Consider the following 17,577-nt stretch of genomic DNA (forward strand, 5'->3'; position numbering starts at 1 on the left):
TGCACATAGACACAGACCTCCAATGGAGCTCTAAAATCTCTGCGGTTTTAAAAAAAGGCCCAACAGCGTCTCCACTTTCTGAGAATCCTCAGAAAAATGGACCTGAAGGACCTGTACAGCACTCGCTGTCTCAAGAGGGCACGCAGCATCCTACAGGACTGTACACACCCAGGACACCAGGTGTTTAAGCTGCTGCCGTCTGGCAGGAGGTTCAGGCTGCTGAGGTCCCAGACAAACAGACTCAAGGACAGCTTTTACAAGCCTTATTCTTCATTTTTTATTACTAAGTTAAGTTAATGTGTTGTGTTGTTTGTGTTGCATTGTGATGTGTCGTATCGTGTCGTTGTATGTATGACTGTGCAATGACAATAAAGAGTTATCTTATCTTAACTTAAACTAAAAACTGCCATTAAAAAAAATCCTTCAGACCTCCAATTCAGTTTTAAGGTTAGCTCAGCAATATTTTTACAGTTTCAGCAAGAGAATTTGAAACGTGTTTTATTCTTGTGTAGAGCAAAGAGAAAACATGGACAGTGAACATTCACTTTAGATTCAAATGAATAAAAACTACAAATCCTGCTTTCATAGCTATTAATGAACAGTATAGGTAAAGAACACATTAAATATCTCATGGGATATGATCTAAATATTATAATTGTGTGAACATCTTTGTTAAACTACTATCAAACTAGAACATTTAATAAACACTATAGTTAGAGCAACTAGTTGTTTCAAAGTTAAAGGTGTAGTGAAAAGGCAAACGCACTGAATCGTGAACAAATAAACTTCCCATCTGATGTTGTTTCGTAAGGCGCACGTAAACAATGCTGGGACACAATGACGATAATTCAGTGTGACTACTTCTGAGATGTCTACTGAGGAGAATTGAGACTGGATGTTGGTGCTAAAGACTATCATTTCTTCTTGCCAGCTTTCTTGTCTTGCTTGTTGGGTGGCTGTGCGGAAGCAGAGGTGAAGGCTGCTTGTTTTTCCAGAGCTGCGGACTGGGCCTCCTCCAGAGCCTCCTTCTCTTCTTGTTCCTTTTTGATGCTTGCGCGATGACGGCTATTAAATGCGTCGCACGTATTGTGAAAGTTCTTACAGCGCTGCTCAAAGGCTGCCTGGAGACAAGAGAAATGGCAGCGAGAAAGTAGTTAAAGAATTAGAGGGAAAGGCAGCTGACTCCTTTTAACTTTGATAGCCACAGTGGCTCATTTCTTTCTGTTTCATTACATTCTTCTCCCTCTCTGTCCCTTACCTGCATGTTTTGATACATCTCCAGCTGACATTTCATTAGCTCCTTCCTTTTGAACGCCTCCTGTTTTCTGCACTCCAACACATGCTCTCGGACCAACCGGTAAGTCTGGATCTTTTCAGTGCGCTCCCTCTGCTGGGCCTCTTCTATGTATGAGTCCATCACCACTGGAGAATCCTTTTGGTGTCTACATGTATGCACAAGAACTAAATGTATACGGTGTGCACAGCATTTTTCTGTCACATGAATGTATACCCATCTAATGAGAATGAATAGAAATCTGAAGATATGTTCAAGTACTTTGTACTATAGCACAGTGTCATTACATGCACTGTAGCTACTGTGTCAGGATCAGGTGTTAAACAAATTTTTGGAGAGGGAAACTGAGGATATAGACACGCCTGTGTGTACACAAGTGTGAATCTTGATGTGCCTGACACCCTTTAATAAACTTAACACATCTCTTTCTCTGCTCATATTGCAGGCCAGTGTCGACAGCCACCATTAGCTGGACACACGTGTTGGCACGCACATGCGCACGCTCACAGCAGGAGAGGATGGAGAGGTGATGGGAGAGGGGCACATCTCATTGGAGTAACGAGCTCATAGTGTCCCTGAAATAGCTCTCTAATTAAAAGACCCAAATATCATCTCATTTATCCTGGAGAGGGATGGACAGAGGGAGAGATGGAGGGAGGGAACAAGAGATGGTGTCAGGGAGAGTAATGGGAAACCCAGGGGGGACTGTGGAGGGAGATTCTTCCCTTTAAAACTCTTACTCTGACAATACAGTCACACACAGGACATAGACCAATTTGGAAAGCCATTGGCTAGTCTGTTGGCTTAACCTTTGGTGCTCAACGTGGAATTTGGGGGGGATTATGGTGAAACTGTTTCCTAACTATACTCGATCAGTTTACACTGTACAGTATGTATCTATATGCAACCAAGGTTAAGTGAAATGTGATTGGTCAATTGCTAAGCGACTTATACGAAAACCAAAAAGCCCTTTCCCTATTGATGCTCAAAATTAAGTGCAAATAGTTGTTTACGATGGGTACACATAGATGGGCAGCAAACTCATAGTTGCTTGTAATCCTAGATGTGCATTGATATCAAAGATATTTAAAAATTAATCTCTTGGTAATCGTCATGAATTGCAGGTTAAAGGACCCAAATGTATACTCTGGAGGCAGAGGGATAAAACAGAAGGTAAGCCTTTGTTTCACAGTTCAAACTAACAATGAAAACTACAAACCCAAACTCTAAATTAGCCCAGCAGATCACAGAAAGAAAACACACGGGGAAGTTAACACGAAGACAGAATTATTTATACACATGGGGAGAGCAGGCAAGGAAAGACAGCTGAGGAAAGCTAGACACAGTTGTACACAATCAAGACAATGAGGTTGGGGGAAAAGTAAAACGGGAAATAACTAAGAGTCACTAATCACAAACAGACTCCATAAACAGTAACTAGCACTCAAATGCAACAAGAACAAGGCACAAAAAGCACAAATCAACCAAACATAAAACCCCTGAAGATGACGAAGAACTCGAAATTCTAAGTTAAGGACACAGGGAAGGTTAAATAACACAGAATATAAGGAGGAAAAATATGCTAACTAGCCTTTAAAGGAAACCAGAGTAACATTAAAGTAGAAATCAGAACCAAAGATTAACCCACACAATAATGCCAGCCTCAAAATATAGAAATCAGAACCTAAAATATAAACAACAACAAAAATGTAGCTGCAGTAAAAACTCTCGGTGACTGTTACTGTCAGTCCTTCAGTAACTGATGTCAGTAGTGGAGCTGCTGTATTGTCATTCTGAGGGCTGAGGCACATTTAGCTGTGCTGTTAGAAACTGAAGTCAGCTATATAAGAGGAGGAATGGCAGGCTCACAAATGTTACATTTGTGTATATTTTTAATGCATGAATAGCCTGTAAATCCAAATGTTTAGAGATTTCAAAACAATAAACTACTTACTGTTTTTGCTGTGTCATGTACTAATCACCCTGATGTTCAAAGTACCCACTCAAATCAAGTTACTATCAAACACTAGAATATGAATGATTAAGTGCAAAGCTATCAATTCATCCATATTCCTAACTATTTATCCTATTTAGGGCTGCGGGTTAGAATTTAGAATCACCAGTTAACCTGAGATGCATGTCTTTGGTCTATGGGGGGAAGTCCAAGTACCCAGAATAAACCCAGACAGAGAAGGGAGAGTTTAAAAGGATAAAGAAGAAATAAACAGCAAAATAATATAATGCTTATTATGTAAATAATTTCATTACATTCTTAAAAATGAAAGGTACAGCTTAAAAAACATTATGCCAGTAGCCGTACTAAATAGCATCCACCTTATCTCCATACATTACACACACTGCTGTAGCTTGAAGTCCTTGCATTGCCCTTTCAGGCCCTGTTAAGTATACAATGTAACACTGCTGTTCACACTGGACCAATGAGAGCAAAGGTCATAAAGACAGGAAATTACTAATAATGTTCTGCAGATATTGTATGAACCAATCTGTTCCTGAGAACAAGAACACCGACATATTCACCAACCTTCCAGCTCTTAATTCACGTCCACAAATCTACATTAGGTAACTAGACTGCATCCTGCATATTAGCCACAGGACCTCAACAGGGGGAGGAAAATGCAAGCATCTGTTTTAAAATACAATGAGATGATGTAACTTTCTTTGTTGGCTGTGTGTCATTTCCCATCTATATTGTCTAAGCTTGCATGCTGGGACAAGCTGAACAATCAAATAGATAGTGAAAGAGTGAAAAGGGACAGAGACGGAAAAGTATAGCAATGGAGAACCTGGTAAAGTGACTGTAGTCCATGTGAGGAAAGGAGCAGGGGGTGTCAGTCAACTTCTGATTGGATGCACTCTGAGAGATGTCTTGACCAGGTCTTGAAGCATCTATAGAAGTACCAATAGGACAAGCTCACATTACCATAAACCATATGAGTTCACATAAATATGTTTCCATTTTTAAAGATTCATACCATTGTTTTCCTCTGTAGCAGCATCACCACACTCTTTTTGCTGCACTTGTTTAAGAAAATGGAGACGAGACTGAAAAGCCTAAAAGCAAGACATAGTAAATCATTCTGTCTGAAGCGTATGTTTCAGTGTAGCCCACTTAAATAAATACATAAAAATAAATAAATTAGAGTACATTATATATTCTAAAAGAAGACAGAATATATTAAATTAAAAGGGTTACCTTGGCAGAGCGTCCCGGCTCGGCCATTTCCCATGCTTTTTTAATGGTTTTAATCTGGTCTATTCTTTCTGTGTCTCTCTTAACGCCGATGCCTTTTGCTTTGCTGTTGTCCGTGACAACACGTAGCATCCAGTTTGGTTTAGTTAGGTCAAGGCTCTGCACAGACATTTGCACACAGAGTGCAAAGAACCCACAGAAAAAAAATAACACATGCTGAGACACACAAACACTAGAGCGGAAGGTCGGTTTGCTAAAGTGCGCATGTCTACTTCAAACTTAGTTTTTTTGCCTTTGTTTTACACAACAGATAACTTTTAGTTTATTTGGAGATCGCTTAGTGTCTTTTCTCCATTAAAGTTGCACTTACCATCAAATTTTAAATGAAAAACGAAGGAGGTCAGTATTAGAAAAACGTTTAAATGTCACCGTGCTTAATGTGTGAATTTAATGTGTGGCACAGCTTTGATCAAAATGCTGCTATTATGTGGATCATAGGTTTATTGAGTGGTTCTGACTGATGAACCAAGTTCTTATCTGAGACTATTATTCACACTCACCATGCAGATTATGTTATCATGAATGGTGAATGTGTTTCAGACATCCTGTATACAGGCAGGCCAGAGATTTGGTTCACCCTGATATGCATTGCCTAGCATTTCATAGCTGGATGAACATCTTTGGAGAGACGTGAACTACACTGTCAAAACAAATGCCTCCATCCTGTACTCCTCAAGCTACAACAAGACCTCTGTGACATATCTTAGCACCTTCTCTTAACTTAAAAGTCGCTGTGAAAAATACATTTAGGTAAACATGGCCTTCAATCTGAGTGGGTGACTGTATAAACATGGGTATATACATGTGAATGCATGCATATACCTTTCTATAAGCGCTTTTATATTTCTACTCCTTATGTGCAGTTGACAGACTTGCAGAGTTGCGGTGTTTTGTCTTTCCTGTACCATACTGTTGTAATACATTACCGTTTCATTAGCGACAGCTGGCTTCCCCTTGTCTCCTTTGGTTTTGCGCTGGGTTTTGGTTGCATCAGACTTGAGGCCATCACGATTTGGTGTGCTAGTGGTAGATGAACGCTTTACATCCTCAAGCTTATTTACTGCATTATGAAGCAGAGATTAAGAACATTAACATTTTCTGTTGTCTTCAGAAAACCTGCTGTGCATTTAGCTTCATAAATACTTTAACTACGGTGTTCACTTTACATTAGATCTAGATTTAAGTTATTTAATGTCCTTATTGGGAAATGCTAAAATTTTAGATTTTTAAAAAAAAATTCTAATGTGAAATGTTAGAATGCTTCAGTTTTGAATGCATGCCATGTCTATAGACATTCAACAGTATCAGATATTCACATTCTACTTAAACAATTAAAGATGGGGACTGCCACACAAACAGCAAAGGTGCTGTGCGGCTGAATGTATGCTAGATGGCACTGTTGCACTTTAAAAACTGAGTCAGATTCAATCCCCAGCTTAGATGAAGTATTAACTATGAGTCTCACTTCTCTGATATAAAGGCGTAATAATCCATCATTTAGCTGACACCCTGCCATTCTGCCTGAAGAGCTTTGGTGAATACTCAATGACTTACTCCTATCTCAAGACATAAAAAAAAAAAAAATCAATGCTAAAACTGGATGTAAATATCAATCTGTGCTGTTGGAATTTATCCCAAAAGGATCCTGAAAACTGATTTAAGTTGGACATGCTTGAAGAAATTGTAAGAAAAGACTGTTGTGTGTTCTCATGGTAACGGTGCAAAGAACTGAGGCTGACTCCTCCAACAGTAGGACTTTAGGCAAATATGTGAAAATGTGCATGCATTCAAAAACATAAGCAGTGCAGTTTTTGTGTTAACTACAGATTGTTAAACAGCTTGTTAAAGAGGTTTTGAGGCTTGGCGTGCCATGTAGTGCGTGCGTATCCATGTAGCATGCAGGGAGCATGATCAAGGGCAGAGGCTCACCACTGAGACGGAGTTAAACTGGATGAAATTAATTCACTTTCCTGCTGAGATATTTCCCAGGACACCAGGGGGCAAGAGCCTGCTTCATTTGACATCCCACTGACCCATTTTCATAAGCTTAGGGAAAACATAGACGGTTTTGTATGGACACTGGCATATAGATAGATATGTGGGCTAATGTGAGCATAAACTGGCAAAAAAAATCTTAACATGCAGGAAAAACGACATTTAAAAAGACAGAAAAACACTGTCTATTTATGGCAGTCTCAAATGACAGTGTTCATTTTACACACTGACACGCACACACACCCAAACACACATGTCACCTGTAGATTTCATATCATGCAAATGGAATAACTGAATGGTTAAGTACGGGGAACCTTGGCATCAGCTCTGGTGAAAACACAACAGAAATTCGGTGATAGCAAGCTTGCTTTCCTCTCCAGGCATTCATGCACGCTCTCCCCATGCAGCAACCCGTTCAAATCAGCATCGACAGATGCTGCGATTATTTTATCCCCTTCAATTTTTTATTTTTTTTTAAGAAGCTTCAACCAATTTCAAAGACGTGATTTTTCAATTGATCCAATTTGTATAGCATGATTAAAGGCAGAGAACCAAGAGCTGGTGGCAGAGGACGGGATTACTGCCACAGCCAGCGACCACTGGGCACAAGAAATCACACTCTATGATCTGCAAAAGCAGCTGCATTCATTTGGCTTTCATTACAGTTGTGATTACAGGCCCATGGCAAGTGGAAGCAAAGAATAAACTGTGCCTGCCTTGGCCCCTGACACTGCCTACTGAGTATCACTCACATTTCAGACTGAACACAAAATAAACTGTGCGAAAACAAACATTAAGGGCTTAGTAGAAAATCCATTCAGAACCAAGTGCTTAAATGCTGACAAAGTTTTGATAGAATAATAAAAATGAACTGCTTTATGGCCCATTACAGTCCTATCTGTGAGAAGATTCATGGCACTATAGTGAACAATCCAATCATATGTGTATGTTTTCCAGGAAAAAGATGCAAACAGGGTTTCTTTCCTGGCTGCCCCCTTGGAAACTGATGTGGTAATAGTAAATGCCTTGAGTATGTACCTCTTGTCTCATTGTTCTCCAAGTCTTTGACTGAACAAGCAAAAGCCAACTGGGATTCACTCAGATTCCAAGTCTTATAAAGCACCTCTGCCTGCACCACGTACTTGTGAACCTGTGAAACATGGATGAACAATGTAAAACACCTGCATCAGAGTACAATATAACGCATTACACACATACAAAAAAAGGCATATACGACATGATTTATGCAGGAATCAAAACTATGAACTAAAGCCAACACAACCTGACAATATACTATAAACATCTGCATCAGTGTTCATGACACAGGGAGACAAAAAAGACCTAGAACCCACTTTGCTGCTGTGGTAAACAATTAAAGTGCATGTTCACCACAAAAACTAAGTGAAGGCAGAGGGCTGGTTAGCCAAGGTTATCTCACGTAACACCCACGTCCATCACACTGAACAGAAAGGACAGAATTCAGACAAAATTCCAAGAAGTAAATCAAGCGTATAAAGAAACAGAAAAAGCACTACAAAAAATAAAAGTGGCATATATTTAATTTTTTTCCCATTCGCTTACATATATCTTTGAGTCCCCCCCCAACTCACCCTACACAAGTCTTTACAATTATTCCACCATTACGATGCATCATTGTGTGTGTTGTGAGTCCCTGTGGCAAACAACGCCACTCTATTCACTCACCCTCTGCTTTAAGTCTTTATCTGCTCTAAGCTCTAATCAATAGCTGCTATCAGTGTCATCCGACATTATCTGTCTTAGTGCTACTGACTCACTGTGTTCCCAAAAAAAGATTTAAAAACACACATGGCGTATCCGAAGCGAACGTCTTAACAGGTCTGTAAAAATACATGTTTTTGTAGCCTTAATTCACTGCTTTAACTGCGGCATTAACTGTGTGTATTTGTAAAAATTTGCTGTGTGTATTTGTGAGTATTTGCTGAGGAAAAGCAATTATTATTCACCAGATGCATCACTGTAAAAAAAATCACCACAGAAAAGAATGAATAATAATAATAATAATGAATGACAATAACTATTTTTCATTTTCCACTGTATGCCTGTGCATGTGAATATGTGATGATACACACCTACAGAGCATAACATATGCTTTTGCAACCCTTAAACTAAGACAACAGGTGTGTTAGATGGGGGGTCTTCAGACATTACAGTGAGTCATAAATCATGCACAAATCATGGCTCCCTGACAAGCACTGATAAGTCAGACAGTAAAAAAACAACACCCCTCCAGTTTCTGCTACTCTCCTCTTCTTGTCAAATTGTGTCTCTGAGAATGTGAGTGTGGGTGAGACTAAATTTGCGTGTGTGTGTGTGTGTGTGTGTGTGTGTGTGTGTGTGCTTACAGGCGTAATCTGGCAGAAAAAAATGATATCAACAGGCAGCAAGCACGTGGGTGAGAGAGACAGAGAGGGAAAGTGAGATGCCCATGAAAGTGAGAATAGTTAAGTGTTTGAGCAATAGCAGATACCACGCAGACAGTTGTCAGTGATACCATAGTCTCTGTGGGAGGCTGGTACTGGTCAGATGAGGAGATAGATTTTTTAACTGCGCTGTCTTCCCCTTCATTTTGCTGGAAAGTGTTCTCCGAAGGAGACTGCTCCTGTTTATTTTCTTCGGTGTCTGTAACAGAAAGAGAAATCTATTAATGCTGATAAAAGACAAGAATAATAAATATACTAGGAAACATTTTATAAACACTCTAGCATCTGGTCCAAATAAGTGCAAAATTCTAAAGCTCTTCTCCTATTATTTTAACATTTAAAATTAACTCTGAATAACAGGTAGAGTTCCAGCACATTAAGAACGCTTGCTCGTGCTTTCCGAAGTGGTTCAAGGGCGGTTTTGTGTACAATTTGGTTTTAAAATGAGCATACAACAGCAGAGCTTTCTCTCAGCATATGAGAGAACAAAAAGTGCCACATTTAAAATGTTTTCTGCAAAACGAAAATCATACTCAAAAGGTCGGGAGGAACATGGAACTCTTTTAAGAAGGATTTTGTAGAAATTGCTGGCCAGCTGTGGATTGTTGGACAGCTAGAAGATGAAAAGAAAAACGAAATAAAAGAGTAGGAGGAAAGATAATCCTCTTTTTTTTTTTAAGTGCAGCATATGTTTAAAACCCCCCAAACCCTAATATTAGCAGTGTTGACTGCTGAATCCGTTTTAACATTAGTAGCATACCACCTTCCTCATAAATTTGACGTGTCTTGTGTGTGATTGTCTTACACTACACTACAAATGTTACTGTAAGCAGAATAAAGATTCAGGTTTGCTGTTGGCAGACTGCAGTAGCTCTCACCAATTAAAACTGCAAGGTGGAATTTCAAGAACTACTGAACAACTACGGTCACAAAAATTTACTGAAAGAAACAGTAAAACTGTGAGACAGTTAAATTGGTTTCATATGTCGAGTGTTAAATTATGAAACACAGATCATCACAAGCTTTGGTTACTGCACCCAATGACACCTCACCTTTGTTCACCAGGAAGAAAAAAACAGGAATCACCACATGGCCCTTCCCGGTTTTGCTAGCTACTTGTTTCTCATGGTCCAGAATGGATAGACGTATCAATACATCTGGGTGGGAAGTCTGAAGCTGAACGGTTGCTACAGTGTCTGTTGTTACATGTACTCTGTAACTATAAAACATTTCACATTATAGCATTAAATTCTCAGAGCATCCCTGCTTTTTCCATTTTATTAACATTAAAAAACAACACTGTATGCCATATAATTCTCTTACCAACAAATGAGATTTTTGTTATTTGGAATGTAATAATCCCGTAATTCCTCTACTGAGAATTCACTAACTGGGGTGTCGCGGGACAGCTTTGGAAGTGGTTCCTTTGAGCCGATCAAGCACATCCTCCACTTTGCACCAGAAGGGGGTAATTCAGGTGTGATAGCTTCCGCTACAAAGGTATAACCAAGCTGGGCCAGGGGATAGAAAGTTCATCATAAAATTATAATTTTATTTTAGAAGGGAGGTATATTGGAAAGAAAATATCAATACCAAATACTATAATAAAGAGTTTTAAAAGGATTTTTCTATATATAATACTAGAAAAGTTCAAAAAAAGCACCACGCAAAAAATTCATGTTATATCCACACACCTTATTGGGTTGATAGACATGGGGTGCTACTCTGTTGAAGACCGTGTTTACCTCCTCTCCTGTGTCATTATTTATGACGTGCAGGAGACAATTAGGGATTGGAGAGTAGACCTTTGGTATCACCAGCACCTCCTCAGAAACCAGGAAAATCTCTCTGTGAACCAGTAAAAAGATCAAGCCGATAATATATCAATATATATAATATATCTAGCACGGCTAGGTAGCAAGGTTATAAGAGGACATCATGCATTTCCACCAGGGTTTTCCAAGACAGCCTAGGAATTCTCTTTCACTGAGTTTATAATGTTCTCTGACCTAAAGACCAAGACCCATGAGTTGGCTGTGTCTGGAAGAGAGACAGTGTAATCAGCAAAGGCGATTTTAGTCGATTCATCTCGTAGACATGGGTAGAGGTCCGCTTTCCTCTTAGAATTGTTGATGATATGCCTGTGCAAGAAACAGAAAGTTCAGAGCACATTTAGAAATTTCAGCTTAAGCAAAAACTATGTCATGAATACAGTTTTAATTTAAGTAGTTAATTGAAGTATTCATTACAAAGTCCCAGAAAACAATCTATGCCTCTTTCATAAGAAAGAACCAGGATGCACTTTGCTTTTCAGTGTGATCTTTGACTTAAGTGATTATTTATGTCAGCTAAGAAAACCACCTCTTCATCCGCCGTACACACATTGACCGAGCTTTTATTGCTCATGCACACACACATGCATCCCCAGGCAGCAGGTCATTCGGCAGACGCTGGTAGCTGATTGGAACGGGGAGAGTATAAACAGCAGATGGTACCACTGGGAAAAGATGGAACACAATGTGGAAAATGCTCCCTGCATGTCCCCCACAGGCTGCCACAACCAGGAGAGGGAGCAGATTCTGGACATGCAGTGCAACAGAGAGGCTAAACGCATGCCATGCAATATACACAGCATTGGCACTGGAACGCATTTGCAGCGCTTTCATATACTTTCAAATATTTGTGTTGACAAAAAAACCCACTACGATTGCTAGACTCACCATGTAAGCGCACACAGTCAGTACATTTTTATTACTTAGTCACCTCTGTCATACACTTTGATAGACCTCAGTTGTTCATTTACCTCAGCAAGAAAGCTGCATGTTTGTGTGCATCACATTCAATTGTCGACCACACGGATGAAAGGATCTTGGACGCATTGAGGTTCTCCTTCGTTCCTGAACGACATGAGCACACGCACAGAAAAGTAGCCTCCATTAAAGATGAAAGAAAAACCCATGTTGCTGTCAAACGCATGAAAAAATCATTGAAGTTGACCTAGTTCAGAGTGGGAAGCAGATATTGCAAAGTGCATTTTTACTTCATCCAGCGATAGGCTGATAGGAGAAGATTATTCTCACCTTGACACTTAATTTTCACACTCATCTCACCTGAGAGGTAAGCCCTCTGACAGAACGCAATTTTTGACAAGAAATCCTGCATACTTGCAAGTATGCATGTATTAGTAAATGTGTGCGTGTGCACAGAAATGCTCAGAAGAGATTGTTTAATGCTGTATTTTTTTTTCACATATTCACATGTGGCAAAAGGTATCCCCAGTTTTTCCCGCCACACATCCTTGCCCTCAGCTCTCTTTTCTAAGTGGCACTTCAAACTGACCAGCATAATGTAAGACTGGCAAATGAGATTTACAAATGGAGCTAACAGAGTGGAAGAAAATAAAGCAAAAGCAGTGCGCATAAATACCGGGGAACTACTGAGGTGCTTGAAGGGGACCATGTCATTAACAAGTACTATCCTGGGCAATGTGGACATTGTGGCATGTTTTGAGTGAATGGTTTTTTAAAGTGCTGTTAGACAGTCAGTATCACTCTGAGTGGAACTCTAAAGGCTGCACTTTGTGCTTTGATTTGAAAGAACTTAACTATGTTAGGCCAATTTCATAAAAAAGTCAAGCTGTTCAGTGTGTGCATGTACATGTGCTCATACTAATGTCACACGACCACCAGCATAATAATTTCGAGATGCCGGCAGACTGACTCTAATGATGTGGGTATTTTAGATGTCTGAGATGCTCAAGCTACATTTTCAAGCCATGGGAAATTAGGCACTCTCTCATTTCTGGTGTATTACAGTGCTGCTTTAGGCAAACCCCACACTAATGAAACTGTCCATACCCCCATATGTACAAGTTACTCAGAGGGGTCACAGTGTCATGTGTTGTTGCCTGGAGAAGGCACAGCAATAAACAGAGGATGGCTGTGCAGTACATCGCCTTCAGCGATTCCTTGGGAATCAACAAACAGTGATGGACCTTCACATTAAGACGATTACTGTTACATTATCTCTAAAAACACATCCAAATATTTTCACTAAAACTGAGGGAAATTTCTAATTTACCAGAAAACTGTTCAAAAGCAACACTGATACTAAAACAGTATATTATTCCAAAGCCAGACTGGAATAGCTGCACAACACTGTCTCTATGTAATCTCTCATTTTTCCTAGAAAGTGTCCACTGCTTCCCCGTCTTCTCTTCCCTATCTTTCTGTTGATGTCACTAATGAACATCAGTCAGTGATGCAGGAACGCTGTTTGCACATGTATATGATGCGCATGTTTCCTCTCGTCTGTGTATCCCCGATGTGGTTAGCCTCCATCGGTCAGGATTTATTAGTAAGAGTGGCAGTCTCATCAATACATATTTGTGTTGCTGCTCAGGAGCTCGATGTACGCCAGCAGGCTAAATTATACAGTGAATGCAGAACTAACAGGTGTTTTGTGTGTGAGGGGTTTTTTGGATAATAAATCTAGGAATGAAAAACAGGCCATCCTGTGTTTTTGTGGGTCTTTTTGCACATTTTCTATTTTTACTTAAATTGCTGTAGTTGCTGTGTCTCTCTTCTCCTTCACAGAGCACAGAAAATAAAGTATTCACTGGCGCTGTCTACTCAAAAGCCAGTATTTTTTATTATTGATTTGAAAGATGAGCTTTGAATCACACCACTTTCCTTGAAATATTATATTCTCTGTGTGTGCGCGTGTACATTCAGTTGTTTACCAGGTTTTGAGGCATCAAGGATCTCGCGCACTAAGTGCCCTCTGAATCCAGCCTGCAGAACGGTCACTGCCTTGACCTCTCTGTCTGTTGGCTCCCTGTCTCTCCACATTTCTGGGGGCTCCAAATCTGCATTTACTTAACAAACAGAATGAGGGCATAAAACAGCAAATTGTGGGTGAATATGAATTAATGAAAAGAGCGACACTGCATGTAAACAAAGACACATTTATTAATATTCTTTTGATTTAATGTGTAGTTGCAATCTTATGATATTTCTAATGTGAACAATTACTTAGGATGAGTCAGTGCCCTAAAGTGTTTAAAGCTACTGAGTTTAGTACACATATATAAATATATATATGTGTACTAATATATATATATATATATATATATATATATGTATATATATTTAGTATATATATTTAGGTATACAGACTTTTATAAGCTTAGCACAACTGATTACATCTATGAGCTTCTAATGTTATGTATATAACATGATAGCATACAATATCTCCAAACAAATAAGTGGCACCTACATATAGGGGGGTATTCTTCAGGGAACAGTGAAGGGTCAGCAGTGAGAGCTTGTACAGCAAACTGCTCATCTGCTTTCAGCTTCCTCCCCAGAGCCTCACGCAGCATGTGGTAAACTGCCAAGTTAAACACCTACAAACACCAGAACACATGCAGTCATGGTAAAAAGAAAACACACCTGTCAATTCTAAGGTTTTACATACCAGGACATAACAAGCAAGCAAGCCTGAGCAGGTCTTAAAATCACCTAAATACAACCTGAGATGAACACCAATATATGGCATATTACAATGTGTCATTACAATGTGTCATTTATTTAAAATATAGGAGTGTGTGAAAAACCAAGTACACCTTTACTGCTTCCATTTGAATTAGGAGGGTAGGTAGCAGCCAGGACCTGCTAATCAAATAGACTTAATTAATTGATCATCAGCAAATGTGACCATTTGGGTGTGTGTAACACAAGGCCAAGGAGGAAAGACAGCAGCAATGACCAAATTAAAGAGGATGTACGGTCATTTTGTTGTGGTTGCACATTTTGCAAAATTGTAACTATGTGAATCCATAGCTCCTATGACCAATAGCCTTTCATGTGTAGGAGGGTTGTTAGACCCCACATCAGTCATTACCACTACCTAAATTCTTTAAATGAAAACCTTTTCTTCCATTGGTATCTTTGTAAGGCTTGTGAAAAATGCATTCGGTTCCAAGTAAAAGACACCACAGTCGCATAAATATGGACTCCATTGAGGCAATTCAGAAATTCTGACCAGTCAGAAATGATTATTCCTCAGAGCTATTGTAAATCAATGTCAATTAAGCAACACTAATTTTCTATAACAGCCAAACATATTTGTTCAATAATAAATTAAGTTTCTGGTCATTCAAAGTCATAAATCAATGTAATTTATCTAATCTAAATTAAAGACATGGCCTAACAACTGTAAAACGAATTTTTCAACATATAGATTTAGCAGCTGTCAACTGTCAATGACTTGCCAAAGGTATAAAGGATGCTGAGCTATGCACTCTACATAGAATCTGTGTGTACCTATGAGCAAACTACCTTGCAGTGCTCCCATTTTTCCTGGGTGGTGCTGATGTTTCTGGGACAGTGAGTTTCTTCCAGACCCTTTCTTACTGCTGGCTGCTGCTGCTTATCACTAAAAGAAGCCACCAATCTGGACAGGGCCCTAAAGATGGAAGAGGCCTGCTCAGTGAAATGGGCACTTTCCTATTAAAAGAGAAGAACAGTTGGGAGGCATCTCAGTTTTATTTAGTGTTGGGAGTTTACACAGACAGAAAGTAAACAAGGACAGTGTATCATGCTACAATCTGGTGCACTTCCATGGTGATCAAATCAGAATTGCTTATAGAACATTTGCTATATGCACATAAACAGTGATGGGCTAAGGCTACACAATCGACAAAAGAAAGATGAAAAATATAAATTCAGCTATACAAAGGTAAGAGAAAATGTGTGAGAGCAGAGTCACTAACATGATGTGATTTTTTAAATTGAAGCTGGAGTAAGCCCAGTTTCAAAATGCCACAGTGAGGAGATTGCAACAAGGGCAATGTTATCCTCTTTGTCACTATGTTCCAAAAAGCTCTGCTTTTAAAAAAAAAAAAAATGTCATGAGGTAGGATAAAAAGCACATATTCTCTTTAGTTTCCCTTTATTTTATTCTGTTCCAGTGATTTCACCACAAAATATCATGACAGATGTGCTTAAATTGAACACCATGAGGGCTAGTTTCTCCATGTGTTTAACCACCCCTTATATTTCTTAGTCAGTATGCGCCCCTTTGACCCTTTCTATTTACATATACTGTATCATCAAAGCGATCACTTCTATTTTTGTGAAAATTTTCCTGGAGATAAAAAAGAAAGAAAGAAAGAAAGAAAGAAAGAAAGAAAGAAAGAAAGAAAGAAAGAAAGAAAGAAAGAAAGAAAGAAAGAAAGAAAGAAAGAAAGAAAGAAAGAAAGAAAGAAAGAAAGAAAGCCATTTACATGTCAAATCTTATATCAGAAATGTGAATGTGCATCTATTTAGTAGCAGCATGTGGCAGAATACGGCTGCAGGATAATATTCTGAAAGGAGCGCCACCGCTCAGAAAGCCACCCATTTACTACAATGGAATTACCATCATTGTCATAAATAAAGGCACCTTTGTAAGGTGTGGCATGATGGTTTCTTCTTCTCCAAAGATAAATGGTGTCTTGCTGCAGAGGTGGACATGGTAACCCAATGCTGCATTTATGTGGATGCACAGCACATGCCGCCTGATGGGAAGAGCACACAAAAAAATTTGCATTCTGAAAGCAATCACTCATTCATTGCACTTTCCTAAAACCTGTGGTTTCCAGCCTATTTGGCTTGTGACCTTCAGTCTGTCCACACCGGGCCTGACGTGTTGCCATTAGTTCAACCACAGAGTGACGTTTCCTTCTTAGATTCAACTATAAAACTATCTAGGATAAAGAAATCAAAAGAAAATCAAACTATTTGTGTAGAATCACCAACTATTTTTGTCCTACAACCACATTTCAAAAAAAATGTGTTTCTGCATTTTGTTTTTATTTACATTTTGCTGTATTTAACAATTAAAGCTACTGACAGAGAACGTGAATAGCACTCATTAACTAGTTACAATGTGATGGTCTGGTGCAAAAACGTGGGTCCTGTAATTCATGCAGTTGTTAACAGAAGCTACAAAATCAAAGAGAAATTCCTTTTCTTTTTTTTGCATTAGAGGAGCTATGTTCCTGTCAAATAATACCGACTAGGTCAGACAGTCAGATGTGCAGTAGCCTAATGTCCTCTCCACCAAATACCAAACTGAGTTCACAAGGCCTGGTCAGGCATGAGAGAGTGGAGCTCCACTTTCTTGGCCCCATTAGCTTTACATAATTTAGCCATTACAGCCCTAACTAGATGGATGAGCACTGAGGCAGAGCTGGGCTAGTACTGTGGAAACATTCAAAAGGGAAATAAATGCGAGCGAGACAAAAGAAGATAAGGCGTATGGGAGAGAAGACAGTGAGAAGAAACTAAAACAGAAACTGAGACAAAAGAGACTTAAAAACAAGATTATAATGGAAAAAAAACCTCTTTAACATTAACAGATTAGCACAGATCAGCATGTGAATGGCGAGACCATAAAGTTTAACATATGAAAATGGGCATACAAAGAGAGCTTTAAAATGATTGCTGCCCAGAAGCAAGATCAGATATTATGTCTTGGAGAGCTAATACTATGAGGTTTATGGGCATGGT

General features: G+C 39.2%; 1 protein-coding gene across 11 annotated transcripts in view; it reads right to left on the bottom strand.

Annotated features, from left to right (window-relative positions):
* Positions 1 to 471: 471 nt before the first annotated feature.
* Positions 472 to 17,577, bottom strand: part of adgb (androglobin) — a 38,256-nt gene continuing 21,150 nt past the window's right edge. For 10 of the 11 annotated variants that reach the window (XM_026142551.2, XM_080290224.1, XM_080290225.1 and 7 more), the window contains 17 exons: positions 16,469 to 16,583; positions 15,364 to 15,531; positions 14,300 to 14,429; positions 13,764 to 13,898; positions 11,826 to 11,919; positions 11,032 to 11,163; positions 10,717 to 10,870; positions 10,346 to 10,533; positions 10,075 to 10,241; positions 9,070 to 9,221; positions 7,599 to 7,710; positions 5,492 to 5,625; positions 4,509 to 4,664; positions 4,288 to 4,366; positions 4,099 to 4,201; positions 1,259 to 1,442; positions 472 to 1,121 (listed from right to left, as the gene is read on the bottom strand). In XM_026142551.2, the coding sequence (XP_025998336.2) occupies positions 915 to 1,121; positions 1,259 to 1,442; positions 4,099 to 4,201; positions 4,288 to 4,366; positions 4,509 to 4,664; positions 5,492 to 5,625; positions 7,599 to 7,710; positions 9,070 to 9,221; positions 10,075 to 10,241; positions 10,346 to 10,533; positions 10,717 to 10,870; positions 11,032 to 11,163; positions 11,826 to 11,919; positions 13,764 to 13,898; positions 14,300 to 14,429; positions 15,364 to 15,531; positions 16,469 to 16,583 (2,410 nt within the window). In that variant the 3' untranslated portion in view covers positions 472 to 914. The remainder of the gene's footprint in view (positions 1,122 to 1,258; positions 1,443 to 4,098; positions 4,202 to 4,287; positions 4,367 to 4,508; positions 4,665 to 5,491; positions 5,626 to 7,598; positions 7,711 to 9,069; positions 9,222 to 10,074; positions 10,242 to 10,345; positions 10,534 to 10,716; positions 10,871 to 11,031; positions 11,164 to 11,825; positions 11,920 to 13,763; positions 13,899 to 14,299; positions 14,430 to 15,363; positions 15,532 to 16,468; positions 16,584 to 17,577) is intronic. The other variant, XM_026142549.2, reaches the window with a different exon arrangement.

The sequence above is a fragment of the Astatotilapia calliptera genome, chromosome 15, assembly GCF_964374335.1.
Source record: "Astatotilapia calliptera chromosome 15, fAstCal68.1, whole genome shotgun sequence".
Lineage (NCBI taxonomy): Eukaryota > Metazoa > Chordata > Actinopteri > Cichliformes > Cichlidae > Astatotilapia > Astatotilapia calliptera.